The 26,161-nt window shown below is 33.1% G+C and overlaps 1 protein-coding gene and 2 long non-coding RNA genes across 5 annotated transcripts in view; 2 read left to right on the top strand and 1 right to left on the bottom strand.

The window, feature by feature from the left end:
- The first annotated feature begins 1,671 nt into the window (after positions 1–1,671).
- Positions 1,672–5,354, top strand: LOC125052733. Its single transcript, XR_007117482.1, has 4 exons — positions 1,672–1,774; positions 4,109–4,153; positions 4,630–4,698; positions 5,176–5,354. It is a non-coding gene; the product is annotated as an uncharacterized LOC125052733 (long non-coding RNA).
- A 6,141-nt stretch (positions 5,355–11,495) lies between these two features.
- The window catches only part of LOC125052411 (tyrosine-protein kinase-like otk), a 54,746-nt gene continuing 40,080 nt past the window's right edge, over positions 11,496–26,161 (bottom strand). For 2 of the 3 annotated variants that reach the window (XM_047653234.1, XM_047653233.1), the window contains 12 exons: positions 23,767–23,812; positions 23,259–23,389; positions 22,183–22,326; positions 21,844–21,969; positions 19,981–20,088; positions 19,073–19,209; positions 17,668–17,796; positions 16,402–16,598; positions 15,568–15,679; positions 13,853–13,948; positions 13,591–13,716; positions 11,496–13,365 (listed from right to left, as the gene is read on the bottom strand). In XM_047653234.1, coding sequence (XP_047509190.1) covers positions 13,228–13,365; positions 13,591–13,716; positions 13,853–13,948; positions 15,568–15,679; positions 16,402–16,598; positions 17,668–17,796; positions 19,073–19,209; positions 19,981–20,088; positions 21,844–21,969; positions 22,183–22,326; positions 23,259–23,389; positions 23,767–23,812 — 1,490 coding nt within the window. In that variant the 3' untranslated portion in view covers positions 11,496–13,227. The remainder of the gene's footprint in view (positions 13,366–13,590; positions 13,717–13,852; positions 13,949–15,567; positions 15,680–16,401; positions 16,599–17,667; positions 17,797–19,072; positions 19,210–19,980; positions 20,089–21,843; positions 21,970–22,182; positions 22,327–23,258; positions 23,390–23,766; positions 23,813–26,161) is intronic. The other variant, XM_047653236.1, reaches the window with a different exon arrangement.
- Positions 24,427–25,843, top strand: LOC125052412. The gene is made up of 2 exons (XR_007117443.1): positions 24,427–24,851; positions 25,015–25,843. It is a non-coding gene; the product is annotated as an uncharacterized LOC125052412 (long non-coding RNA).

The raw sequence follows: 26,161 nt of genomic DNA, 5'->3' as shown, positions 1-26,161 counted from the left end.
TTGTAGTACATTGAATTTTTTATTAATAATTTTTATTACGGATTTGAATTATATTTATCCTTAAACAGGGGCGATATATTTACTGCCCCCAAATTGTATTTCTATTGTTTTAAAAGAAAAACTTTACCCGCAATCGATAACGTATGTTCATTATTAAAATTAATAAGGACCTCCTATAGTCCGGTCAATTTAGACATCCAAGGTTACAGTAATTCGCACTTGGCGGAATATTGGTAGGATTGCTCAATACACTATTATAAAGGAAATGTGAAAAGTCCTCATCGATCCGGCACGTGCAAAAAAATTTACTCTGGGTCAAAGATCACAAAAACGGGTTTTTCGCGATTTTCAGCAAAATGGTAAGTTTTATCATAAAATTAGCTCAGACAAAAATTTTAGATAAAAATATATACTATAATATATAATTATTTATATTTATATATAAAATAAATAATAATTAATTTAATTATATTTAAATTTTAATATATTATTATTTATTTATATATTTATTTATTTTTATATATATATATTTTTTTTTATTTATATTATTGATATTTTTGTACTATCAAATAAAAACAAGTTTTGGCCGGTTTCGGATGTTCGGATTTAACTTCCTTTTACAAACTCATGTTGAGGTTGCCTGGTTTTTGCCATGTTTCTTGGCGATAATTAAAAATTAACTTCATCTATTTATAAAGATATTGATATGAAATATACTATTTTGTACTTTTTAAGCTCCTCAAAACCCACCATTAAATAAAGGCCTCTATCAGCACAAGGTAGGAACAAACGCAGGCTGCAATTTCCCCGTACTAGATTATCTAAAGTTAGTAATTCTATTTTGGGAAAAGGGAAACTCTTCTTTAATAAAATCCCAGAGGCTCTTTTATCTCTGCTTTTTAATAAATCTATTAAAGAAAAGCTGTGTAAAAAGGCTTACTATAAAGTTAACAATTATCTAGTTGTTAAAAGGGCCTGGGCTGCTAGACAGGCTACTTCTAATTAATTTGCGATATTTGTTTTAAAATAAGTGTTGTTTGATGATGTGCTATTTTAAAAGAGTACCGAGAGTTTTTACGCCGGCTTTTTCTCTCGGCCTACACCCTCTGTCTTCTTTGCCGATGAGTAGGGATGCCTTCAAATTTAATGACGTGGAATAAGTGATACCTGTATCTTATGTACCATAATAAACATATTTTATTTTAAACGTGACGCTCTTCTACACAATCATTTTCAATCCCAGAACCCCCCTTTTATGTTAAAATAAACTTAAATACTTCGTTACATATATTATATTGAACACAGAGGTGTGAAATATATATATAGATGATAGATGCGTTTTAGAAATTCCATCTCAGAGCTCCTCCCGTTCAGGATCTCCGCCATAAAGTTATGTTATAGTTATGCATATGCGGCCCGATTTCCCCCCCCCCCCCATTTTATTTAAAAGTATTCAGCATAAACACCTCTCAACCATATCCTATCCTGCTCAATAGTGACCTATGTAAATAAACGTTTTAAGAATTAATAAGATTCGGAGTCGAGACAGCACCGGACTCCCGGAAAGTAAAAAAACGTAATGTATTTTTTCAGACAATATGGCGTAAACAATTGTCTTGTTTAAGAATGCTAATTAAAAACAATTGAAGTAATTTAAAATCTAAATCAATTCGTTCACCATACAACATAATTTCATTTTGAAATTGGACTTTGATATCGCTGGTTTGTGATGATGTTATTATTTCTCTTATGCTGCGTTGGCGTATTAAATGCAGTAAGTATTTTTGTTTCTTAATTCAGCGTTTTTTATCACGTGTCACTAACTAGGTTTTCGTTCTTCTATTATTTCAATTTATAAATTACGCACGATCACGCAGAGATTTTATTCTCTTGAAATAAATTCCATTATTTCTTTATATTTGAAAAATATTAAGAAAAATGTTATGAAATTTACCGTTTGGGCGATATTTCTATCTTGATTGATAAATTTGTCCAAAATAAGAGTACAAGCTGTAGCTGCGACTTCCTCCACGTGAGCCTCGGTATTACGCACCCTTGTTTCTTAAATAAATTTAATTCAAACATTTTTATTACTTACGAAATTTTTTAAAATGAAAATAATTTATTATTGTATATAATTACAATTATATTATATTGTTAAAAATTTAATAAATTACAGATGATTTGTAATTTCTCTTTACTCCTTAGTTATCCCTGGCCACTGTTTAAAAATCAAGCACAATGCGACACAAAAGCCTTGATTTTTTTCTTCGTTCTTATGGTACTTTAGGTTAGCTTTTACTTAAAACGATTCCCAAATCTAGACATTATAATGCATTGTTTATAATTAATAAACACATTTTTATTTTGTTTATTAGTATCGTATCGTAGTATCGAAACTTTCAAGTAAAACTTTGTTTTTCATCCTCTACAGACCTCAATAAGTATCTTGAAAATGTACTTTTTAAATAGACAAGTTTGTGAATAGGTTAACTAAACCATTTCTAGTCGAACCATCAGAACAGAAAATACCGTCAGCACGCTTTATTGGAAATCAAACCCAGATCTAGCACACAAATGGTGCAGATCTTAACTGGACATGGGGTGTTTGCTTACTTGCTCGGATTTATCTTGAAATCAGTAATGTACGTGCGACCTACAAACAAGTTTTTCAAATTCAAAATCAATAAGATAACACAAAGTACACTTATGAACGTCAAGAAAGAAATACATATTAAATGCTTCTAATTTTACATTTACTGCCAGTTCTCTAATCAAGGACGTAGAACTGACGAGAAGAACTGGCAATAAACTCTCCGCCACTCTTTTTAATCGCCAAGTTTTTTGTTTTACAAAATGTTTGTAAGATGCAACCATTACACCATGTTCCACATGTTCAAGTAATTAATGGTTAATTAATAATAAAAAAAAACAAACAAAGATTTGTCCTCTATCAGCAGGAGGCATGGTGAAATAGGAGCACGCCCTTACGTTCTCGTGGGAACAACACGCAAATACATAGTCGAAATAACTAACATCACCGCATACACGAATTCAAGTCCGATCACCACAAGTAGCACCTGCTCACGAGTATGACGCATGGCCAGCCATCGGCACCCTTGCCATAGTTTAAGGAGGGAGAAAACCCGACGCGCATGGACAGTCAGACATTGATGCATCTCATTATAGAATGTCCTGTATATGGAGCCTCCAGATGCGATCTGGAGCAACAAATCGATATAAAAGTAACTAGAAGCATTTATCTCAAATATTACGAAGCTTCAGATTGCAACTGGTACATTTCTGCAGTTAGATAGTGAAATGCGTCACTCGCTGCTACAAGAGCGTAGCTGAGGCGAGACGACGACGGGCCCCCACGTGAATAGAATAGGAATAGTAATATATATTAGGTTTATTTAGGTCCTTACATATGAAAATGGCGTAATGTCGTACTGGTCACTTTGATCTCAAATATAGAAGATATTTTGGTTAGGAATTTCAATTTTTCACAGCTATTTACTAGTGCATTTGTTTTTCGAAAACCAGATTCATTTCATATAAGAAAATTTCTTGTTATTACGTGCAAACAAACTATGTGTAAAAATAAGATCCCGCACCACAAGAGTCGGGGATATTGGGAAATTAATATATAAAAAACCCGGACCAACAAACTAAAGAATCAAAGGTTATTTATTTTATTGTAACTAAATCCTAAAACAATCATTACTTTTTAATTCGTAATTTATGAACTATATCTTTATTCTCAAATCACTACATGATTACAAATGACTACATGTCACAATAGATGCTCTATATAATTTAGTAATAAGAACAAAACGTCGATAAAGTGCTTAAGCGCACGGCTTTCCTAATGTGCGTTGAGCATCAATCTTTCTTGTACATAAAACTGCTAGAAAAGATAAGATTAGAAAGGAATCCGGCAAACATCATTTATTAATAAATATGTAGATGTGGCAATACATACGTACTCACGTGTTTACCCCAAGCCCCATTAGGAAAATGGAAAAATTAAAAACCACGGAGGTTACACTTTAGTGATTTCTATCTCTACAATATAGTGTGTCTATTTATATTAAAATATTTCTAGGATTCACCTGATTCGCTAGAAGATATCCCGTTTGAGACTGCTAAGGTATACCTTTTTCTTTTTATAATATCATAGTTAATTATAATAATAATAATGTGTGTGATCGCTATTGTGCATGTACAATTAATTACGAACTAATCAATGCAAATAGCTCCTGTGTGATTATTAAAACACAATGCTCATTTTATTAATAATTACCTAACAATTAAAAAAGGATTTTTTTAATATATATAAAACGCCGAATCTTATGTTCGTTCGTGGGTAAATGGCTATGTGGTTTCGTAAAGGGACCCTGATGGCTAGGATATCGGATTCGAGTCCCGGAGCGTAAATCAATTAAAATTAGTGATGATATCTCGTCTTTGCACATTCGACTCATAAGTGAAATGTCATTGTTAGCTATGGAAATCATCTGGAAAAAGTCTTATGTCAAAAGTCTATTTCTAGTATTATAGTGCCTACATAGAAATTAACTTTATGGTTGAGATGAGATTTTGTTTTGATAAATACTCATTTTCTAGGTAATTTATCATAAACAGCGAATATGCATATTTCGTCCGGGGCGTCCAACGTGTTATGGAAGTGAAAAAGTACGTATCTATTTTATTAAAAATTCCTAATACTTATTACTTATATTTTTATATTTATTATATTATATATTTTTATTATACCATATAAAAACGACCCTTGGTCCGTGGGGCGCTTTAAGGCTTTTTAAAGAAATATCAAAAAGGTTAGTCGACATCACAGGAGACCGAAGATCTGGCAGCTAGCTCGGACAAAGAATTAGTCTAGCTATTCAAAGGGGGAACGCTGCCAGTATCTTCGAAATCTTGCCTTAAGGGACTCCTTTTAATAATATATTTTAGTTATTATATGTTAAGGTTAGTTATTTATTTATTAATAAAGTATATTTTATTTAGGATTATACCACATGTGTGTATTTATGACATTACATATTCTTCATTTCATTGGTGGAGTAGATGGTGAACTATTAGTCCAGAGTCCAGTTCAAAATTCAATCAACAAGACAAAGAAAACCCAAGAATAAATTTGTTCTTTTTCAGATACCAGGCGATCCAAAAGAAGTTGCAGATTTATATAAAGTGCAAAAGAATTTTCAAAATGATATTAAAAAGCTAAAACCGGAAAGATTAAAATATAAAAGAGAACACTTGAAAAATCTGAAAAGATAATATTCCGCCAATTTACTTGTTTGAAAATGCATGTGATATTTTTCCTAGTTCTACAAGTGTTTTTTTTAATTATATTCCTTTTAACAAAGACATCATTTGACATTACAATCTGACCTAGCTTTATACTAATAAGTAAATTAAAACTAACCTAATTAACTAAAAAGGATATTTAACATAAGAAAGTGTCCAAGAACACAGGCCATTAAATAAATCAATACAACCTTTTTAGGTCTGGGCTTCAGATTTCTTGTATCTGTTTTATGATCATTTGTTAATCTAATAGGCGAGTGGGTGATCGGCCTCCTGTGCCTGACACACGCCGTCGACTTTTTGAGTCTAAGCTAAGCCGATTTCCTCACGATGTTTTCCTTCACCATTCAAATGTTAAATTCGCACATAGAAAGTCCATTGGTGCACAACCGCGGTTTACACCTACGACATCAGGGATGAGAGTCGCACGCTGGAGCCACTAGGCCAACACTGCTTCTTCAAAGGCTACGAGAGTGGCGTTAAATACTTAAACCAAAACAAAGTTTAGTAGTGCGCGACAAATTTTATATTTTAAAAATCTGTAATATATGTAGTTGTCGATCAGCATACAATATTTTTCTTTAGTAGCAGTACAAAAATATACTATGTTACATATGAAATCGGCGTTTAGTATGGGAAGAACAAAAGGAACAAAATTTTTTAAAATATTTAATTAATATTTAATTTAATTAATATTTTGAATTATATTTCAAAATTTAAGACCGATTCTTGGGTAGTATATTTCTAAGCTCCTAAACATATAAATATTTAGTTACTCAATGGTAACTCAGCCAATAATTTAAATATGAAGGTCCAACACCATCTGTTTTTCTTCGTGTAAGTAAGTCACGTAATAACTTGCATTTGCATTTTTTGTTATAGGATCATTTATTACAAAAATTGCAAATTTAGGTAAATATTCTGCAGATTATTGATAATTGTCTTGCGTACGAACCACTAATGGTCGTGTGCGTCCCTGAGATCGTAGGTTCATATTCCAGCTGGTTTATTCTATTCTAATAAACACTTGCTGTTAAACGAAGGTCAAAGTCGTGTGAAAAATGGCTTATCTCAATTTAATTGATTTATATATAATTACTAATGTGCGATTTCCAGATTAATAAAATTTTGTAAAGCATTTTTTATAGAGAGACCCAAGTAACGTGTAACGTTTTGAAGTGTTACTATAGACAAAAGACGAGTGTCGCAATTGCGATAAAGCGTAGGAGTAGAGAGAGTAACCTCCTGGTTAATAATCAAAGACCATTTATATTTTTGGCGCCATCATGAACGTAAACCCGCAATCACCTAGACATAATATTTATCAGGTCATGCAAATAAAACACCAATAATTACATACATTATTTATTTATGAAAAAACTCGCAATGCAAATTCCTTTATCAATACGAAGTTAAAAATATAAAAAATCAGTAAAAATAAAATGTTCAGTCTATATCACAAGAACTTAACTAAGGATTACAATTCACTTAACATAGGCCAATTATACACTTAAATACGTCAAACTTGACAGTTCAGTTGTCATCACTCAGTTGACATTTTACAATTTCGTTTTAATTAAATGACCTAATTGTTAAAAATAACCTCGAAAATATCGAGCAAAAGCACTTTCGCAAATTTACATTTATACAATTTCATATTCAATTTGACATGTCTCAATGAGATTCAAACCGTTTCATAGCCTACTAGATGCATTTAACAAAGATGGCGATTGGACAATTAATGATTAAACAATTATGTATGATATTTGTTGGACTATCACTACCCCGAAAATGTTTGCTAAGGAGAAAGGGCTGAATTCACAAAATATATGGATAAGCAAGGGTTGCCATCCGTACCGTATATACCGTACATAATAATAAAAAAAAAAATTAAATATAATAATAAAGAAAAATAAATTATAACTTTGATATTATTTACTTTTTTGAGTTATGTAAAGTTTAAGTAAAGTTACAGATACAGGGCGTATATATTTTAGTTTATAATTAGCGTAAACCAAATATTAGCAATCATCGCACACATGAAGCCAAAATGAGCCCTTTAGTTTTTCCCACACTCATAACTTGTAGTATAACATTCTCGTTAATATTACCCGCCCTATATATATTGGTTTATAGGTGACAGAAGTGGCACTTTAAAAACCATTAAATAAGCAAAGTTAGTATTTTGTTAGTGTCGCAACCCCAATTTTATGTTATAAGCTAACATTTTAAACTATTAAAGCAAGTCAAACAAAGTTAAAAATAAAGGTAAAAAAAATCATTAATATTTTTGTTGTAATTAAGGTAATAAGAATACTTTTCAACATCACTATTCGATGAAAAGAAGGTAATAATTGATATATGAAAAAATTATACATGATTGTAAATACATCTAGTACGCCATAGAGCCAGCAATGGTTATCATACAATAACAAACTTATTACTCAAGTAATTTAGAATTGTTTTCTATACAAATACCTAACAGCTTCATCACGAATGCAATATAAACTTAAATCTACTCCTCAATATGTCTAATACTACATCAACTACAGACTGTTGTGAATGACTTGAGTAACAACTAGCGATATTAAAATAAATAAAATGAGTAAATTACATCTAAATTCTGGCACTAATATCTATATCTACTGTCAGTTTAAAACTGTCGTTCAAGTCATCTCAAGAACAGTGAGACGTTTTAACTGTTAGTCAGTAACGTCGAGTAGTCTACATTCTTAAAGTATTGAGAGACAAATTATTAAAATTATCAATATATTACCTAAACGCTTACATCTAAACCTAATGAATAAACATAGTCTAGAGCAACCTTTTTTATTGAATACAGTAACATACATCAGTGTTCTTTACTATATTCAATATAAATGATTTTATACCACAGAGTTAATTATAACGGACTATTTCTAAGAAAAAAAATTGCATACAAAATGTAATAGAAAAATTGTTTTCTAATATGAAGTCGAAAACCATAGAGCGCTCTTGGACTTAGCACCAATAAGTTTATGGTAATAATCTTGGATATAAACCCAAAATGTCTTAATAAATAGTATATACTTAACGAAATAATTATTAGGCCCGTATGCCAGAAGCTCACAACTGTCAAACCATTTTTCTGTACGAAATTTGACAGAGTTCAAAACAAGCTTCTGAGATACGAGTATATATTAGTATTTCCCAATGTCAAGCCCACGCCCCCACAGAGTGGCAATTTTATTGTTAAGGGGGGGCTATTCAAATTTTTATACATTTATTTGGAATTTGAATATCACTTTTTCTTTTGTTAGAAAATTTACAATAACAATTTTCTAGTCATTTCTTCCTGAAACCTATTTAAGTTTCTTACGAGAACAATTCAATTATTGATATAAATTATGTGTCTTGAATTGGCATAAGAATTTGAGAAAGATGGGGCATGGCACCAACAACGTTGGGAATCACTGATTTAGACAAAGTAATAGTTAAATTGTAAACGCAACGTCCAATTACGCTCACATCGAGACCAAAATAGTAGAACACTACTGTCTACATTGGTTGTTAATTGATTTCTGAAGCTTTAAACCTGCAATGTACATTGCTCAATGCGATAATGACTCACAAATTTTAATGAAGTCCACATCACAGGTTTTCGATTCGTGCTTATACAAACAGCTTTGTTAAACCAACATCAGTATTGTACATCTAAGAAAGATTTGGCATGCCATGGCAATAGTTTCGGTACATTTAAGCTTGAACCCATTAAATATATTAAAAAAATATACACCTGTGGAAATGACATGAGAACTTTAGAAGCGCGCAGATATAATCAACGTACGCACAATCGAGAAGCCCTCGAAATTACGTACACAACTCCCGACGGGCTTATTGTATCGAGGTCGCATCTGCCAATATACAGTGTAAATACATAATTATGTAGGAAATAAGAAAATAATAATAATAGCAAATAATTAACAACTCAACGTTGCTAAAACGACAGCGGAAGGTCTCTATGGAGTTGCTGATAAGTGTCCACCGAATCATGTTTCATGACAGTATTATTGTAAATCCGACATAATTTGTTCAAAGGATTGAGCACAAACGTCTATAAAAAAACCTTAATATGATTTACTTAGCCTACCCTTTAGTAGCTACATACCAACATACGGAACTTTTGCTATGTTACTCCATAGAGGTTTTTCGGTCACAAGTTTTCTCTCAATTAAAACCTTCCTCAGAGTTCAAGGAATAGCAAAAATACTGGAGAACCAGCCGTCTTCGAGTTTTGCGCTTAGCATATTTTGCGATACATTTTAAAATAGAACTACAAAAGTATCTGGTTATAACCCAGATATTTTTATTATGCGTATATAAATCTTCTGTGTGTATATAATTGAACTCTTAAAACGGCTGGACTGATATCGAGAAAATAGTGTTTTGAGATGTATACAGGACGCCTGTCCGGTAGTTTTATTATAAATTAAACATTATTTTCACTTAAATTCCCATTCAGTGTATTTTTTTGAAGATTGGGTTCTCACTTAATGTAAGTAATTGACTAGGAAGTGAATATAATACAAAATTTGTTCTAGAGATTACTGCTCACTGGATCGGGAACTACTTAATCATACAAGGTCATCAACATACACAAACACTACAAATTAACTTTCAGCAGGCTTACTCTGTAATTTAAATTCGATTCAAATATAACCCGAAAAATATGTTGAATTACTGATTTTTTTGATTAAAATAATTTTGAATAATTCTTGAGGATAGTGAAGAGACCTTAGTTATTATTTTATAAATTTAAATTACGTAAGTATCCGTGTGTTTGCGGATGCCCTTATCTACTTAATATTAAATGCAAAATGAGTATAATATCAATAGCTGACCAAAAAGTCACTAATAATTACTTCATTGAACGACTCAATTCTGGGATGAGTTTTGAGATTACTCATGATGTTGACAAACATGGGCGCCCCATAAAAGGTGGACAGAAGAAATAGAAGCGTTAGCAGGAAGCGAATGGAGAAAGACATAGAAGAGATATTTGGAAAGAGCTGGAGGAGGCCTTTACCCGTGAAGGGATTCCCATCAATGGTACTGAAGGAAGCTGGAATATTAGGATAACAAGAAAAAAATATATACAACAAATCTACACCCATTTTATGTAAACATATTTCATTATAATTGGAAACGTTAAAATCTAATTTATAAATAAGACCAAAGAGGCGTTCTAGTATTACGCAATGAATTTTATGGGAGAGAAGGGTATCTTGTAAAACGTTACGATTGGAGTGTTTGAACTACGCGATTTAACATTGTTTTAATTAATATTAACGCGATTAAAACAATAACAGTGTCTTCCTTTCGAGACTAAAAAGTGTTATTGGACACGGATGATAATACCCTTTTTAGTAAATTAGGGTTCAATTACTTATTAGTCTTAAGTTCGGCTAGATCGTAATGTTCCATGATGTCTCAGAAACTCTCTGGCACTAAACCCACGTAATTGTGATGTTTAGGTATAAAATGGTCCATTGGTAAGCTAGCTAAAAAAAAGTTACACAGGAGGAGAGCTAGAGACGCGAGGAAAAAGTGGCTATTTGATACCTTCTTTACGGTTATGTACAGAAAAATGTTACAGGGGGTGTCAAAAATTATTGTTATGAGTGGGGGTGTTAAAATTGGTGTTGTGAGGGGGGGGCAAAATTGTTGTTGTGGGGGGGGGGGGGCAAAATTGTTGTTGTGGGGGGGGGGCAAAATTGTTGTTGTGAGAGGGGCTGTGAAAATACGGTGTTATGAGGAAGGGGTAAAAATTTATGTTACGAAGAGGGTGTCAAAAATCTCAAAATATTGCGTTGGTGAGCTAATCTCAAACCGTACTCAGATTTGAGTAGCGCATGAACTTCTAAATCTATAAATGCATCACCTGGTTACTTTAAATGTACACTTAGCCTAGTCCTTGAGACTTTTAACGCCGAATTACAAACTAAAGTACAGTCAGCAACAAACTTTTTAGGGCTGGGCCTCTGATTTCTGTATATTTTTCATGATCATTTGTTAATGTAATAAGAAAGTAAGTGATAAGCCTCCTGTGCCTGACACACGCCCTCGACTTTTTGGGTCTAAGGCAAGCCGGTTTCCTCACGATGTTTTCCTACAGCATTCGAGCGAACGTTAAATGCGCACATACAAAGAAAGTCCATTGGTGCACAGCCGAGGATCGAACCTACGAACTCAGCGATGAAAGTCGCACGCTGAAGCCACTAGATCAACACTGCTCTGTTTAAGCGTCTTTAAAGGACATTTAAAAAAATCTCGCGGCACATATGCACAGTTGGTAAAAACTTTTGTAAAAATTTATATAATAAGGAGAAATAATAATTTCAGTTGTCAATGTTGCCCACTGTACATCTAAATAGAATTTTGTTTCGAATAGGACGTGAATCAATGGACGATTTAAACTAATATACACTAAAAGCTAGTTACAATACGACTAATTATTATATAATAAAACTTTTAATCAAAAATCACATACAATTTGTATAAAAACTCGTGTTTGTTGTTGCTCTAAGCGGAGCCAAATATTGTATATGTAATAAGTATATTTCATACCGCTAAATCTGGATTTTTATATGAGGATATTTTTTTTTATTTCAGCTATCATATTCAGATTTATATATATTATATCCTTTTCAAAACTCACCGACTTCCAGATTCTGATCTGATAAACTAGGTCTGGATATCCTAGGATAGTTGCTCCTCTCATACTTTGAAATTTATTTTTCTTTCTTGTCACCATAAAAATTGTATTTTTTTTCTTGTACCAATGAATCTGTGCAAGCGTTGTCAAGCTTTTATAAATAAATAAATAGTCGTATTGAAACTGTTCCTAACTATTCAGTCTTAACCGCTACTCTATATACATAATGGCAGTATCGCGTAGCTGACGGTTTACTCTTAAAACTAAATTTTGTCATACTTTATTACCCCATTCAGATGCCTAGTGTGAACTTTCGTTAGATTATCGTAACGATCACGTTAATAGAACGTTTTTGAAATCGTTTTTGATGCTAATTCTTTGAACTAGGGGCAAACCATCCTACTGGACGCCAAGAAAAACCCCTTAGTGGGTTATTGTACAAAGTGTACAAAATAATAATTATTTAATTCTGGCAAGTCGTGAAGGAGTAATAAATATAACCAATTCTAAACTACAATAAATGCAAAAATTACAACCTAATATCTACATAATACTCGTTGTATAAGTTATAAAGTTTATACAAATGCATTTCTTAAACTTTTAGATACATCTTGACTGACATATTAAAGAGTTTAAAATTCCCGTGTATTACTCATTAAAATCATCCAGCACGCTGTAGCGTTATCAATAAAAGTGTACACATACACTTCGCCAGCCCCAGTACTGTACTAATGTAAATCCATCACAATGACTTTTTTTTATAAAATTATTAAAAATTCATGTCACAAAATTATGCCTATAATACTAAAAATTTAACCGAGATAGATCAAAGCCGTACGGCTGCAAAAATATCTTATTGCATTACAACATTCAAATGTCAAGTGATATATTATCTTAATAGCTAAGTCTGACTCTCTAGACTAAGTAAGGGAAATGTTTGAAGTCCCAATGGGGCAAACACATTCCTATATCTGTATGGACCATCTAGTATGTAGTAGATTTAGCCATATATTCATCTTTATATGTACTCACTAAACGGAAGCTTATACGACATTAAAATATAATTCGTGTCTACTATCGTCGATACGAGACGAAACTGAAACGTGAAAACGTTATCGAAAAGTTTGTACTACGTGGATACAATGTCTCTCATAGTCTAAAGCATCAGACTTATTCAAGAGTATTTTAACGATAAAAAATTATTCGTTAAGTTCACTTTTGTCTTTAGAGTGTTGGGAGACAGTTTCAGCTGTAATCTCTTGTATTATAACAGATATATCTTCGCACACCTCGGAGAATTGCGGCCTATCTTTTGGCGATGTTGTCCAGCAACGTTTCTAAAAAAAAACAAGATAATTTTAAAAAAGCAGGTACGACCATGCAACACAAAATTAACGAGATTTTTAAATCTAATTAATTTGTTTTAAAGTATTTTATTGTATCTATATCAACTTTTAGTAATTTTTACTCAAAATTTCTGAAGAATTAAAAAAAACATAAATATTTTATTTTATTGGTAAAAGTATTTCACATAGGCCTGAGTAGAAATTACAATATCTCACCAATAAAGCCACCAATTTCTCGGGCATCGAATCCGGAACATTCCATTCAAGACTTCCATTCTTGAGTCTTTCAAGCACTGAGTTGTCGTTCAGTTTTGCAAATGGTTGCTCAGCTTTTGTATAAATCTGCAAAACATGTGGGTAGATGAGAAATTTTTTACATACCCTCCGATTAAACTTTTAAACATAAAATGCTTTGTCTACTTTGTGTTTATCTTTAAAAAAACATTGTTTATTGTTTTAAATTGGTAGTCAGACTTACCTCCCAAATAGTGGTAGCAAACATATACACATCGGACTTTGTAGAATAATCTCCTTCTAAGACAGACTCTTGGGGCAGCCAGCGAAGTGGGATCACCTTAAAAAAATATTAGACAATTATCATTGATTACATCAAACTATCTTTTCTTCGTTGGTATTAACAACAGTATTTTTATTTAACTTTTAAATTCATAGTTTTTTTCTTACTTTTATGAATAAATTTGCATGACACAATACATTTTATTACACACTAGCCCCGAACTTCGTTTCGCCTTAATATGATTTACTTAGCCTACCTTTTTAGTAGCTACATATTAACATATGGAACATTCTGCTATGCTACCCCATAGAGACCGTTTTAGTGTACTTTTCACTTTACAAAAACCTTCCTCTGAGTTCCAAGAAATACTTGAATTGGTCCAGCCGTCTCGAGTTTTAAGTGTCGCAACATATTTTGTACTATTATCTAAAGTAAGCATCTGTCTCTTTTCATCACGACATCAACACAATTTGACAGAAAGGTACGAAAGAGTAGGAATAATACAATACTAAAAGCGATTTTATGTTTATTTATATCGATCACAATCGATTTGGAACTATACCTAGTTGATAGCTTTATATAAGATTATATATAATATATACGGATATAAGATTTTATATAAAATTTGAAATAATAGTTAAAAACAGAGATAGAGTCTCTTTTTATAATAGATAGCCTATTAATATCAGTCTATCAATATCTATGTTTGAAAACGAAGAGTCGTGAAATATTTTCATGACGAACTCGGCTGAACAAGTCAAGTTGGCGACGGAATTCAGCAAGCTGATGCTGTAAAGATAAATCATATTAATTCTCAAAACGTAGATTAAAAAAAAAAAGATTTGAAGTAAATTATTAATTTACTAAGTAAGCCTGGGGTCTTACGCGCGCGAAACAAATACAAACTAATACAATAACAAACGCGAAAGAAATTTGTATGTAAACCTTGGTCACGTGACCATTCCCATGCAAATGTGACCCTACACAAATTCTTAGCTGTCAAAAATAATTAAGATGTCAATGGCCAATAAATGATGAACAAGACTTAAAATTTTTATTTAACTTTTAAATTCATAGTTTTTTTCTTACTTTTATGAATAAATTTGCATGACACAATACATTTTATTACACACTAGCCCCGAACTTCGTTTCGCCTTAATATGATTTACTTAGCCTACCTTTTTAGTAGCTACATATTAACATATGGAACATTCTGCTATGCTACCCCATAGAGACCGTTTTAGTGTACTTTTCACTTTACAAAAACCTTCCTCTGAGTTCCAAGAAATACTTGAATTGGTCCAGCCGTCTCGAGTTTTAAGTGTCGCAACATATTTTGTACTATTATCTAAAGTAAGCATCTGTCTCTTTTCATCACGACATCAACACAATTTGACAGAAAGGTACGAAAGAGTAGGAATAATACAATACTAAAAGCGATTTTATGTTTATTTATATCGATCACAATCGATTTGGAACTATACCTAGTTGATAGCTTTATATAAGATTATATATAATATATACGGATATAAGATTTTATATAAAATTTGAAATAATAGTTAAAAACAGAGATAGAGTCTCTTTTTATAATAGATAGCCTATTAATATCAGTCTATCAATATCTATGTTTGAAAACCTTAAATGACTTTTTAATGCCACATAAAGGTTTTTCATACCTGGTCATGCAATTTAAAGTATTCGTGGGAATTTGGTCCTCGAGTGAGAGCTGGGAATGACAACTTGAGCTGCAATTGTGAGGTTATCAGGCAGTTGCGAGCTGCGATGTCGCTGTAATAAATGGTATGAAGCTGTCATTAAATATGTTTTTCTTTTTATGGCTCTGGCACGATTTGTGCATTAGCCAGCGTCAAGTATAGGATTTTTTTATAATTCGTGCTTGTCTTTAGAAATTCGACCGAGTCCTCCATGTACGGTTTAGGCACTCGCCCGGTACCGCACAACCCTCCCAACGGCCGAGAACAAATTTAAATTAAAATAAAACTTGCCCTCGAACCGGGAATCGAACCCGGTACCCTTCACCTAGCTGCCACTTAATAAGACCGCTAGGCTATGAGGCCCCTTTAAATATGTTTCAGACGTAAATTTAACAAACAAATGGTTATAGATAAAACAAAATATGTACTTAGATAAAAAAGTGTGTCGGAGTGTTACCAGTTCTTGTTTTAGGCCCTTGATATTAAATGTAAATTTAGAATTTAATAATTATCTTATAATTATACTTTGTGTTACTATATTTATATCCAGTTTATACTTTAAATGGACTTTTTGTGAGAGAGGTATAGTCCTATATATACAGTTCAGTAATTTAAAAGCGTGTCCATATCAACTTGTGCACGCAAAATCTACGAACGCGTCCGCTCGTTAGTAGATTTAACGACAATTATATGTGCAATAAAGAAATTTAGTGAACATTGTAAAAAACAAAGTAAAAAAATAACCAAAGCAACAAAATCCCATAAATTTCTAAATAATGGCCAAGAACAGCTTACCGATGCGTCATCCTCTTACTGGCCATCTTATTGACGGCAGCAGCCAACTGCTGGGCCAAAACCACTTTGTGCAAATGTTCCAGAGGTGGGACCGAGTGCTGGGGTTTGGGCAACGCGTGGGACGATCCCACGCGAGCTATGTACTCCTCGTTTTCTTCGTCGGTACGGGTCGCGATCAGGAAGGTTTTTAGGTCACCCTGTGTTTTATAGAAATATTTAATAATTGTATTTGATCATTCCAACTCTGATATATAAAAAAAAATGTTGCTTAGTGGGTTATACAAAGTGCGTATTTAAACCAAAGAACAGGTCTGAATCTGAAAAAGTTGATTCCGCTTTGAAAATTAATTGAACTATACTGAAGTCGCAATCCTGTTTTGAGTGCTTGAGTGATCGACACTTAATAGAGAAACCATGTTATAACTGATTAGATATACAATAGGAAATACATTATATTATTTATTTAGAAATGCTTTGGTGCAAGAATTACATTAATCCCTCTTATAACGCGGTAGACCCGTACCGTGTTGTAGGAAATAGCGTTGTAGGAGTATTCTCGTAAAACCATTTTTTGAACAATTCAACACTATTTTTATAACACAATTGAAACAGATGCGAAGTTACGCAAAACTAATTATTGACTTGACAAACCATTATAAATTTCACACTACAGAAAAATAACTCGAAAAATCACCGCGTTATATGGGGGACGGAAATCGAGTTATGCGAAAACGCGTTAAAGGAGGGTTATTAATAGTATTGTACACAAAAATAAAAAGGAAAGCAACTGGCCTTATTGATTTCGAGCGATCTCTTGTAGACAAACATTGTAAGGGAAAAATAGTTTTTTTGTATAAATTATATACAAAAAAAAAGTGTGTGTTCTTATGTACAGTTATACTTCTTTGGCGTAACAAGAAAAAAAAATCACAATTTTTATCGTTCCTCTTATTCTACGTTTATAGAAGTAAATAAATATCGTGAATACAGTTGTCAGTTCTCGCGCAAACATACGTAGATCCTTACTTTTACTTTGTTGATAACATTGAAAACTAAGATGTTGACTATAGGTAACTTCAGGGTGTCGGTTTTTTGTGACGGTGTACGCGCGCATCGTAAAAATTTACTCTCATCATTTTTCCCTAACGCGCCAAAAGAAGTATAACTTCAATAATAAAATCTTTCACGCCTTCCAATTTCTTTAACAAAAGGAAAACCTGTTGGTGGGTATTCTTGAAGCATGAAGTAATAATGTCAACAACTCACCCAATCAGTGTGTTCCAGTACCATGTAATGTGGGTCTGACTCGTTGCACAGACCGAAGAGTCGTGAAATATTTTCATGACGCACTCGACTGAACAGGTCTAGTTGGCGACGGAATTCAGCAAGCTGATGCTGTAAAGATAAATCAATATATTAATTCTCAAAACGTAGATTAAAAAAAAAAGATTTGAAGTAAATTATTAATTTACTAAGTAAGCCGGGGTATAGCACCAACCGTGACCGGCTAACGCGAAACAAATTTGTGTGTAAACCTTGGCCACGTGACCATTCCCATGCAAATGTGACCCTACACAAATTCTTAGCTGTCAAAAATAATTTAGATGTCAATGGCCAATAAATGAGCAGTGTTAGGCTTGTGGCTTTAGTGTGTCAATTAAATTTATTAAAATCCTAACATATCTTCCTTTTTCCTTCCCTCTAAGTCTCGAAAATCTCAAGTTTAAATATGAACAAGACTTAAAAATGAGTTTGTCAAAGAATATTCACTTCTGACATGTGTACTTTGGGGAGCGTTCAAGTATAACGTAACGAATTTTTTCCTTTTGTAAAACGTTACGATGCGGGGCGGGGATTGAATTACGCCTTATTGTTAGTATTATTTTCGACTTTCCAGTACTTTACACCACATAATGGTAAGTTTTAGTTATAAAGAGCCACTGAGTGGTCACGAAAAGTTTTACTATTGGGTACAGAAAAACGTTACGGCGCGTTACATGGGGGGTTCCAATAATCTCCAAAAGTTGCGTGACGTAATACTTGAACGCACATGCTTGCTGCACAGAGATTTAATATTAGGTTCCAATTTGATTAGCTTCAGTCCCAAGTCTCCACGTTCTGTTATACCCGATTTCGAAGCGTGAAGCGTTGGATAACACTGCCTTAGACCAAAATTTTCGCGGCGACGGCGTGTCAGGCATAGAAGTTTGATTACCTACTTGCCTATTATACCGATATATGAGGCCAAGGGCCATATGTTTTATTAATGATATTTAAAATTGTTTCATGTGCCTCGTACGAACTCGAATTACCTACATAATTCACCAATGTTTCGGGTTTTATCTATCTATGGCTTTAAATATGAGGATATGGATATTGTCCACCTCACCAAAGAAGATGTGAGAAAGTATTTGAAGAGGCGGGAAGACTCTGATTTTGTTTAAGCAGTGATTTGAAATATTAAATATTATTTGTTGTTTCAAATGTCAAATTCAGTTTTCGTTTTTTTTTATATATTTTTGTACTTACTTGTTTTCTGTTTCGTATATATTGTTTACCTATGTAATCTGTTCTGGCTTTCTGTATTTTCTAAGTATTTTGTTTTATAATATGTATGTTAGCTGTAAGATTACTTATCATTAAATATTTCAATAGCATTTTATTTAATTACCTCATCCTTAGTATTAAGCGCTTTGATCATAACAGCTCGAACTTTGGGCTCTGTGTCGGGATCGTCCTTGTTCCTTAGCTTCTTCACTTGCAATAGATCCAGTTTAGCAAGATAAACATCCCCAAACTCTCCGCGACCTGAAAGGGGTCAAACAAAAATGGTCAGTGACTAAATTCTTTATAAACCAGCCTAAAACATAATTTAAAAAAAACTCTTTATTTCTTTTAAGTTTCAACATTTAATAAAGTTTCAAAACTAGAAATATGACTGTATACATTCCGAATGATTTTATTGTTTAATACAAAATAATATTGATTAGTTTTTTTAATGGATCTTTATAGATATAAAATACAGTAACAAAATATATAGAGCAGTGTTGGCCTAGTGGCTTCAACGTGCGACTGTCATCCCTGAGATCGTAGGTGCGATCCCGATCTGTGCACCAATGGACTATCTTTCTAGTTATTTAACATTCGCTCGAACGGCGAAGGAATGCATCGTGAGGAAACCGGTTAGCCAAAAAGTCGAAGGAGTGTGTCAGGCACATGAGCCTGAGCTACTTGCCTATTAGATTGACAAATGATCATGCAACAGAAATCTGAAGCTCAGACCTAAAAAAGTTGTAGCGCCACTGATTTATTTCACAAATATAAATGTTAATAATTACATTATTCATAAAATGTTCGCCACATGTTAAGTTATACCGATTATGAATACTCACACTGTCAAAAGAGTCACACGTGCGTTGCTAGCTTTTTATGAGGTACGCTCTTTTCTTGAAAGTATGTTATAATTTTTTTTACATAAAATCTATTGGTAAAGACATAGTTTTGTATTTTTAACCGACAAATACCTAAGAAGGTTTATGTCTTTGTATTAATATTGGCAAAAAAAATATTTGTACTCACCTAAAGTTATCTGTTCCGTAATCAAAGACTTTGGTATCGAAAATTGTTCATAATGTCCAGACTTTTTGGAGGCGCGAGACATGACTGACACCTCGGAATTATCTGCACCTGAAAAGTATATGTATAGGGTATTTCAACAAGAAGTTTGTTTTTCAATTGTGGCAACACCGAGAACGTGATAGTTTTGACATTTAGTTTTTGGCGGTATTCGTAGCAGGTGCTTTGGCAATTATTACAATGAATTCAATTTCGCTCGAAAATCGCATTAAAATAATTCAAATCCACTATAAAAATGGTGGTTCTGTTAAAGTTACATTTCGTAAAATTCGTGATATTTTCGGCCAGCATAATCGTCCTTCTGAGACCGCTGTTAAGAATTTGGTCGCGAAATTTGAGTCGACAGGCTCGGTACAAAATGTGCCAACACCAACACGTGTTCGACCGGGTCGTTCAACAGAAAACATCGCCGCCGTGAGCCACAGTGTTGAAGAAGATCAAAATTTGTCAATTTCACGACGTTCTCAACAATTGGGGTTATCCAAAAGCACAACATGGCGAATTTTGCGAAAGGATTTGGCTTTGAAGCCTTACAAGATTCAACTGGTGCAGGAATTAAAGCTGATCGACCATTCAAATCGCCGCAGATTCGCTCAGTTCATTCAGGAACAACCTGCTGGTTTTTCTGAAAAAATCATTTTTTCAGACGAAGCCCATTTTCATTTGTCAGGGTACGTCAACAAGCAAAATTGTCGCATTTGGGCTTCTGAAAATCCTAAAGCAATTATTGAGAAGGCTTTGCATACTCAACGTGTTACTGTGTGGTGCACTATGTGGTCTGGAGGCGTGATTGAGCCGTTTTTTTTCGAAGATGAGGCTGGAAATGCGGTAACAGTCAATGGATCACGGTATCGCGAGATGTTAACCACTAAATTTTGGCCTATTATTGATGACATGGATATCACTGAAATGTGGTTTCAACAGGACAGTGCCACATGTCACACAGCCAATGAAACGATCAATTTATTGCAAACCAAATTTCCCGAGCGCATAATTTCGCGAAATTCAGCTGTTAAGTGGCCAGCCAGATCGTGTGATTTAACACCACTGGATTATTTTTTGTGGGGCTATGTTAAAGACAGAGTCTATACGGAGCCAATCGAATCGATTGCAGCCTTAAAACTCAAAATCCGTGATGTCATTAACGAAATAGACCCTCCATTTTGCCAAAAAGTGATTAAAAATTTTGATGAAAGAATCAACATCTGTCAGCGTGGTCGTGGTGGACATTTGCCAGATATCATTTTTCATTCATAATTGCCAAACTTTTCTCTTTGTAATACAATAAAAATTTTATTCATTTTCCTCTAAATTCTTTGTTTTATTTTGTTTTAGAAAACAAAGTTCTTGTTGAAAAACCCTTTATATGTCTTTATTGTTGTTATTATTATTTATTTATTAACACTTCGTTGCAAAAAAGATAAAACAATTGACATAATTAAATGAAAAGGAGGGCTGGCGGCCTTATCGCTCGAAAAAATCTAATAAATTAAATTAGAAATAATAAATTATTAATAAATACAAAAATATTAATAAATTAAAAATAAAATACATTTATTCTACATATAAGGCGACCATAGTACGTGTATAGTAACATCATGATTTATTAAAGATAAGATTTATACAACAGATAACAACGGGTGCGTTGACTTTGCCCAGCCTTTTAAGTATTCGTACACTCTTTTCTTGAAGAACACTCTCTGTCTCTTTTCATCATAGCATAAACATAATTTGTCAGAAAGCGACGAAAGAGTTCTTCTATTTGGGAATAAAAAATGTCCCTTTCTTGCAAGTAAAGTAACATACCGCTATCCCGCTCATGCAAGAGCCGACCATTGTGCAACGGAGCACCGTTCTGCACTTTCTTTTCTTCTCCCTCTTCAACTAATTTCTCTCGACCCTCCGCCATCTCTAATTCCTCTTTTTCTCCCGCTAAGAAGTAAATTAATACGAATAAATAACATTTTTTTAGTTATTTAAATGTGTATTTAAGTTAAAATAAAAATGGGTGACTATAACACCTCTAACTGTTCTAGTTATGGACTTTCAAAATCTGGTCTAAGACGGTTATCTTCTAGAGTTTACCAATTAGTGCTGATGTGCTCTCCAACATGTCAACGTTGGATAAATATACTCTAAAATTACCTCTCTGTCTGCGCTTGAGTCTTCGTCGTCTGCAGTACACCATGAGAGCCAGGACCAGGAGCATATAAGCCCCAGCCACGGATATGGAGACGAGCACAGCTTTACCCGCGACCCCGCTGGATTCTTGTGGGGGCATGTCGTTTTCTGAAATAATTTTAACATACAATAATACTTACTTGGAATTGTTAATAAATTTTTAAATGTCATCTAAGAATACCAATTGTATTATCATGTCATGTTCAATATAAAAACACTTATTCAGATAATCTAAATTTTTAGTTTTGTCTCTTTCCGACGAATTGTTTTAACACTGTGATGAAAAGAGACAGATTAATGCTTTTGTTTTACGGGCACGCGTGAGTTTTATTCTTAATTGAAATTTTTGCGTATCAGTGTTTCCAAGGCCCATGCCCCACTCTGATTGTTAAGGGGGCACTCGAAATCGGCTGGATATAACACAACGTGGAGACTTGGGACTGAAAGTAACAAAATTGGAATCTAACAAAAAATTTCTGTGCAGCAAGCATCAAGCGTATTTCACTAAATTAAAATAATTTATATATACAAATATTTATTAAAATTTAAATTTCAGTTTTTCATTATTTTGAAAATTTACTTACTGTGTTTCGTTAACAATTTCCTTAAACCTATCATTTAAGTTTCTTAAGTTAACAATTATATTGTTTTATATTAAAAATTACGTATATTATTTAGGCATAAGAATTTTAGAATGGATAAGGTGGGGCATGGCACAAAAAATATTAAATTAAATGTGTTGTAATATTTAAATTTCGCGCCTTTTGCTCCATTGCCTTGAGTTGTCTTTATGTCAAGTCTGTTTTTCTCGTTTGTCATTGCCCTACTCTCTACTCTGTGAACATTACTAGCCGATGTATTGTTTTTCAAACTAAATAAAGTCATTTATTTTCCACATATAAAACAACTTGTTTGCATTAAAACTTAACAAAATGGAAATGGCTGTGAATGACCCAGAGATCCTTTGTCTAGTTACTAGGTAGGTAGGTATATAGGTACTTTCAAGGGTCAAAGGCAAAAATATCAGTAGACATAATTACCTGTATGTACAATGAGCTCCAGTTCTGCTCTAGATAAACCCGCGGCACTCCCTGCAGTACATCCATATCTGTACGAGTCTTGCTCAGTTACATTGTGAATTTCAAGCGTTCCGTTGTTTAGGAGGAGAATTCTGCAAAATAAATTAAATATAATATATGTGAAATTATCAAAATTGCGTATTCCAAAAAACCAACAGTAATAGCAAATTCAAATTCTTATATTCATTTAGGACACAATGTACACTTATGAACGTTAATAAAGAAATACACATTAAATGCTTCTAATTTTAGATTTACTGCCAGAAGAATGGAAGAAAAGAACTGGCAATAATCTCTCAGCCAACTTTTTTTTTGATGAACAGCCGGGCGTTGAGGTTTAAGCTACTATGTATCAAATTGCGAATATCTCTTGTTAAAGCAATTCAAAATTCGATTTAAAATAAGAGAAGATATCTTGTTTCATGACCTGTTGGGGGAATACTCTTATATTAGTGATGTATAGAATTACCTTGCGAAAGACGCGTTGGCACCATCTTCTGTATCAACACCATCGTCTGGAAATTACACGAAATCAAAGTTAAGTCCAAATTTCGAATGTTTTTTTCATACAATTGTAGCCTTTTGGCCTTTAGTCGAGGTCCGTGTTTGGAAGTAGTGTCACTGGCTTGACTATTTCATTTCACATAAACAAATTATGAATTTAAATTTGTTTTATCAATTGAAAACGCGGCTCGCATGTACTGCTATTTTAATTTACTTATTTTGTGTGTTTATTTGAATATCGTGTATTTCTCTTGAGTATTTTTTTTATATACCTAGAACAGGGGCAGGAGGCTCACCTGATGATAAGTGTCTTCGAAAAGAGAAGTAGTCCATGGGTGTTTTTAACGGAGTTCTTTAATACACTTGACTATCTCACTGAGGGTGAGATCTATAGTCCGCACTTGGACTTTGCTCAGACTTACCTTACGAAAAACTTTGCTTAGTGTACACTAAGGTTAAACTATGATTTCGTATTTATAGACATTTTAACGGTGAGATTAAGCTAAGCCCAAGCTAAGACAGCAAATGTCAAAATACTAATTGATGTTTCAGTTCATGCAATACTTTGTTTATTATCCTTTAAAAAAGTAAACAATAACAAATATTTAAACATCTAAAACGGTACACATATATCTTCAATTTATTGTTATTTATGTATTCATTTATTTTATTATTGCAATAACTAGAAATTTACGAGTAACCTTTAGAAAATGTATTAATTATTTAAAGATGACAATAATTTTGTTACGTAGAACGGATCGCATTGTTTTGACAACAGCAACAGAGCACTTGTATCAAATATCAACAATTGAAAATTTTGCCTAAAGTGTTGTATATGTTCGGAACGAATACAACCAAAATCCTTCCATCCTGTACGGTGAGAATGAATTCAAAAGAAGGAACCGTATTTTGAAACACACGGTATTAAATGTGATCCTGCCACTGATCATTACAAACTTGCAACCTTATAACAACAGAGGATCGCCAAACCTACCGCAATTGCAAATACTTTTTGCATTAAGGCATAAAAATGCAACTGGATGTTTTCAGGTAATATTGTGTTCATAAATATGTATGATTTTTCGATTTGAATATTATAGGTACCTATGTATTCTCAAATGATTTTAAATACATTATATGTTGAAGACATTTGTCTTCTGACTTTCAGAAACATAACATATATGTAACTTATAATAATTCATTGACATTACAGATGGTGTGTGGTGATCTGAACAGAATAAGCCAATCTACAGTCTGTTTAATTATAAATAAAGTCTCTGCAGAGTTGAGTAAATTACTTCCTAGATTTGTAAATTTTCCAAGAAATATGAACACAGCCAAAAGGAAGTTTGAAGAATTAATAAGATCTAATACTCACCATGACCTAAACAGTATAATCAGAGCTATTGACTGCACCCATATAAAAATTTATAGACCCAAAGGTATCGCTCACTCTGAAGCATACAGAAATAAAAAAGGGTAATTTTCTGTAAATGTGCAGGCAATAATAGGGCCTGATATGGAAATATTTGATATAGTGACCAGGTGGCCTGGCAGTTCACACGACAGCAGGATATTTAGAAACTGCCAGGCGTATGCAAGGCTGCTAAATGGTGAACTAGAAGGAGTTTTAGTAGGTGACAGCGGTTATCCGGCACTTAACTTCATGTTAACAACACTTTTATATCCAACGACAAGAGCTGACAATAATTATAATTATTCTCAAATAAGAACTAGGCATATTGTTGAAAGGGTTTTCGGAGTGTAGAAAAGGAAATTTCCATGTTTACAGCTAGGACTACAGTCAAAATTGACAAAATATACTAGTTATATATAATTATAGCTTGTGCTGTATTGCATAATATAGGTATATAGAGTCATAAGCATCCCCTATGCTTATGATGATGGTGATCTTGCTGACAGCAGAAGTTGAGTAACACAGAAACAATGAAAGATCTCCTACAGGTCTAGCATTCCGGCAATCTGTGATTGCACATTTTAACTAGGTAATTTGTTCGGTAATAAAGAATATCAAAACAAAACTTGTTTCATTTTAAACATTTATTTTCTGATTTTTTTTTTGAGTGTAATACATATTTCTAATACTAATTTATATTTTTGTTGAAGAAATTCTATTTCTAACAGATTTTTTAATTTTATATGTTCCACTCCTATCTCAAATTTTTTAGGGTAGTCAGGTAATAAATGGTAGAAGATTCAGGGAAACGAAAATAACAGATGTGAAGCGAGAGTCATCGGTTAGGTTATAGTTTGAATTTCGTTGTCACTATAATATGCCAGGGCTGCCAGGTGACAGATACGATATCACACCAGTTATTTATAAGATCTCTCAAAAATGG

This window comes from Pieris napi, chromosome 9, assembly GCF_905475465.1.
Source record: "Pieris napi chromosome 9, ilPieNapi1.2, whole genome shotgun sequence".
Lineage (NCBI taxonomy): Eukaryota > Metazoa > Arthropoda > Insecta > Lepidoptera > Pieridae > Pieris > Pieris napi.
The sequence above is the reverse complement of the archived record's forward strand: the minus strand, read 5'-3'. Positions and strand labels throughout refer to the sequence as shown.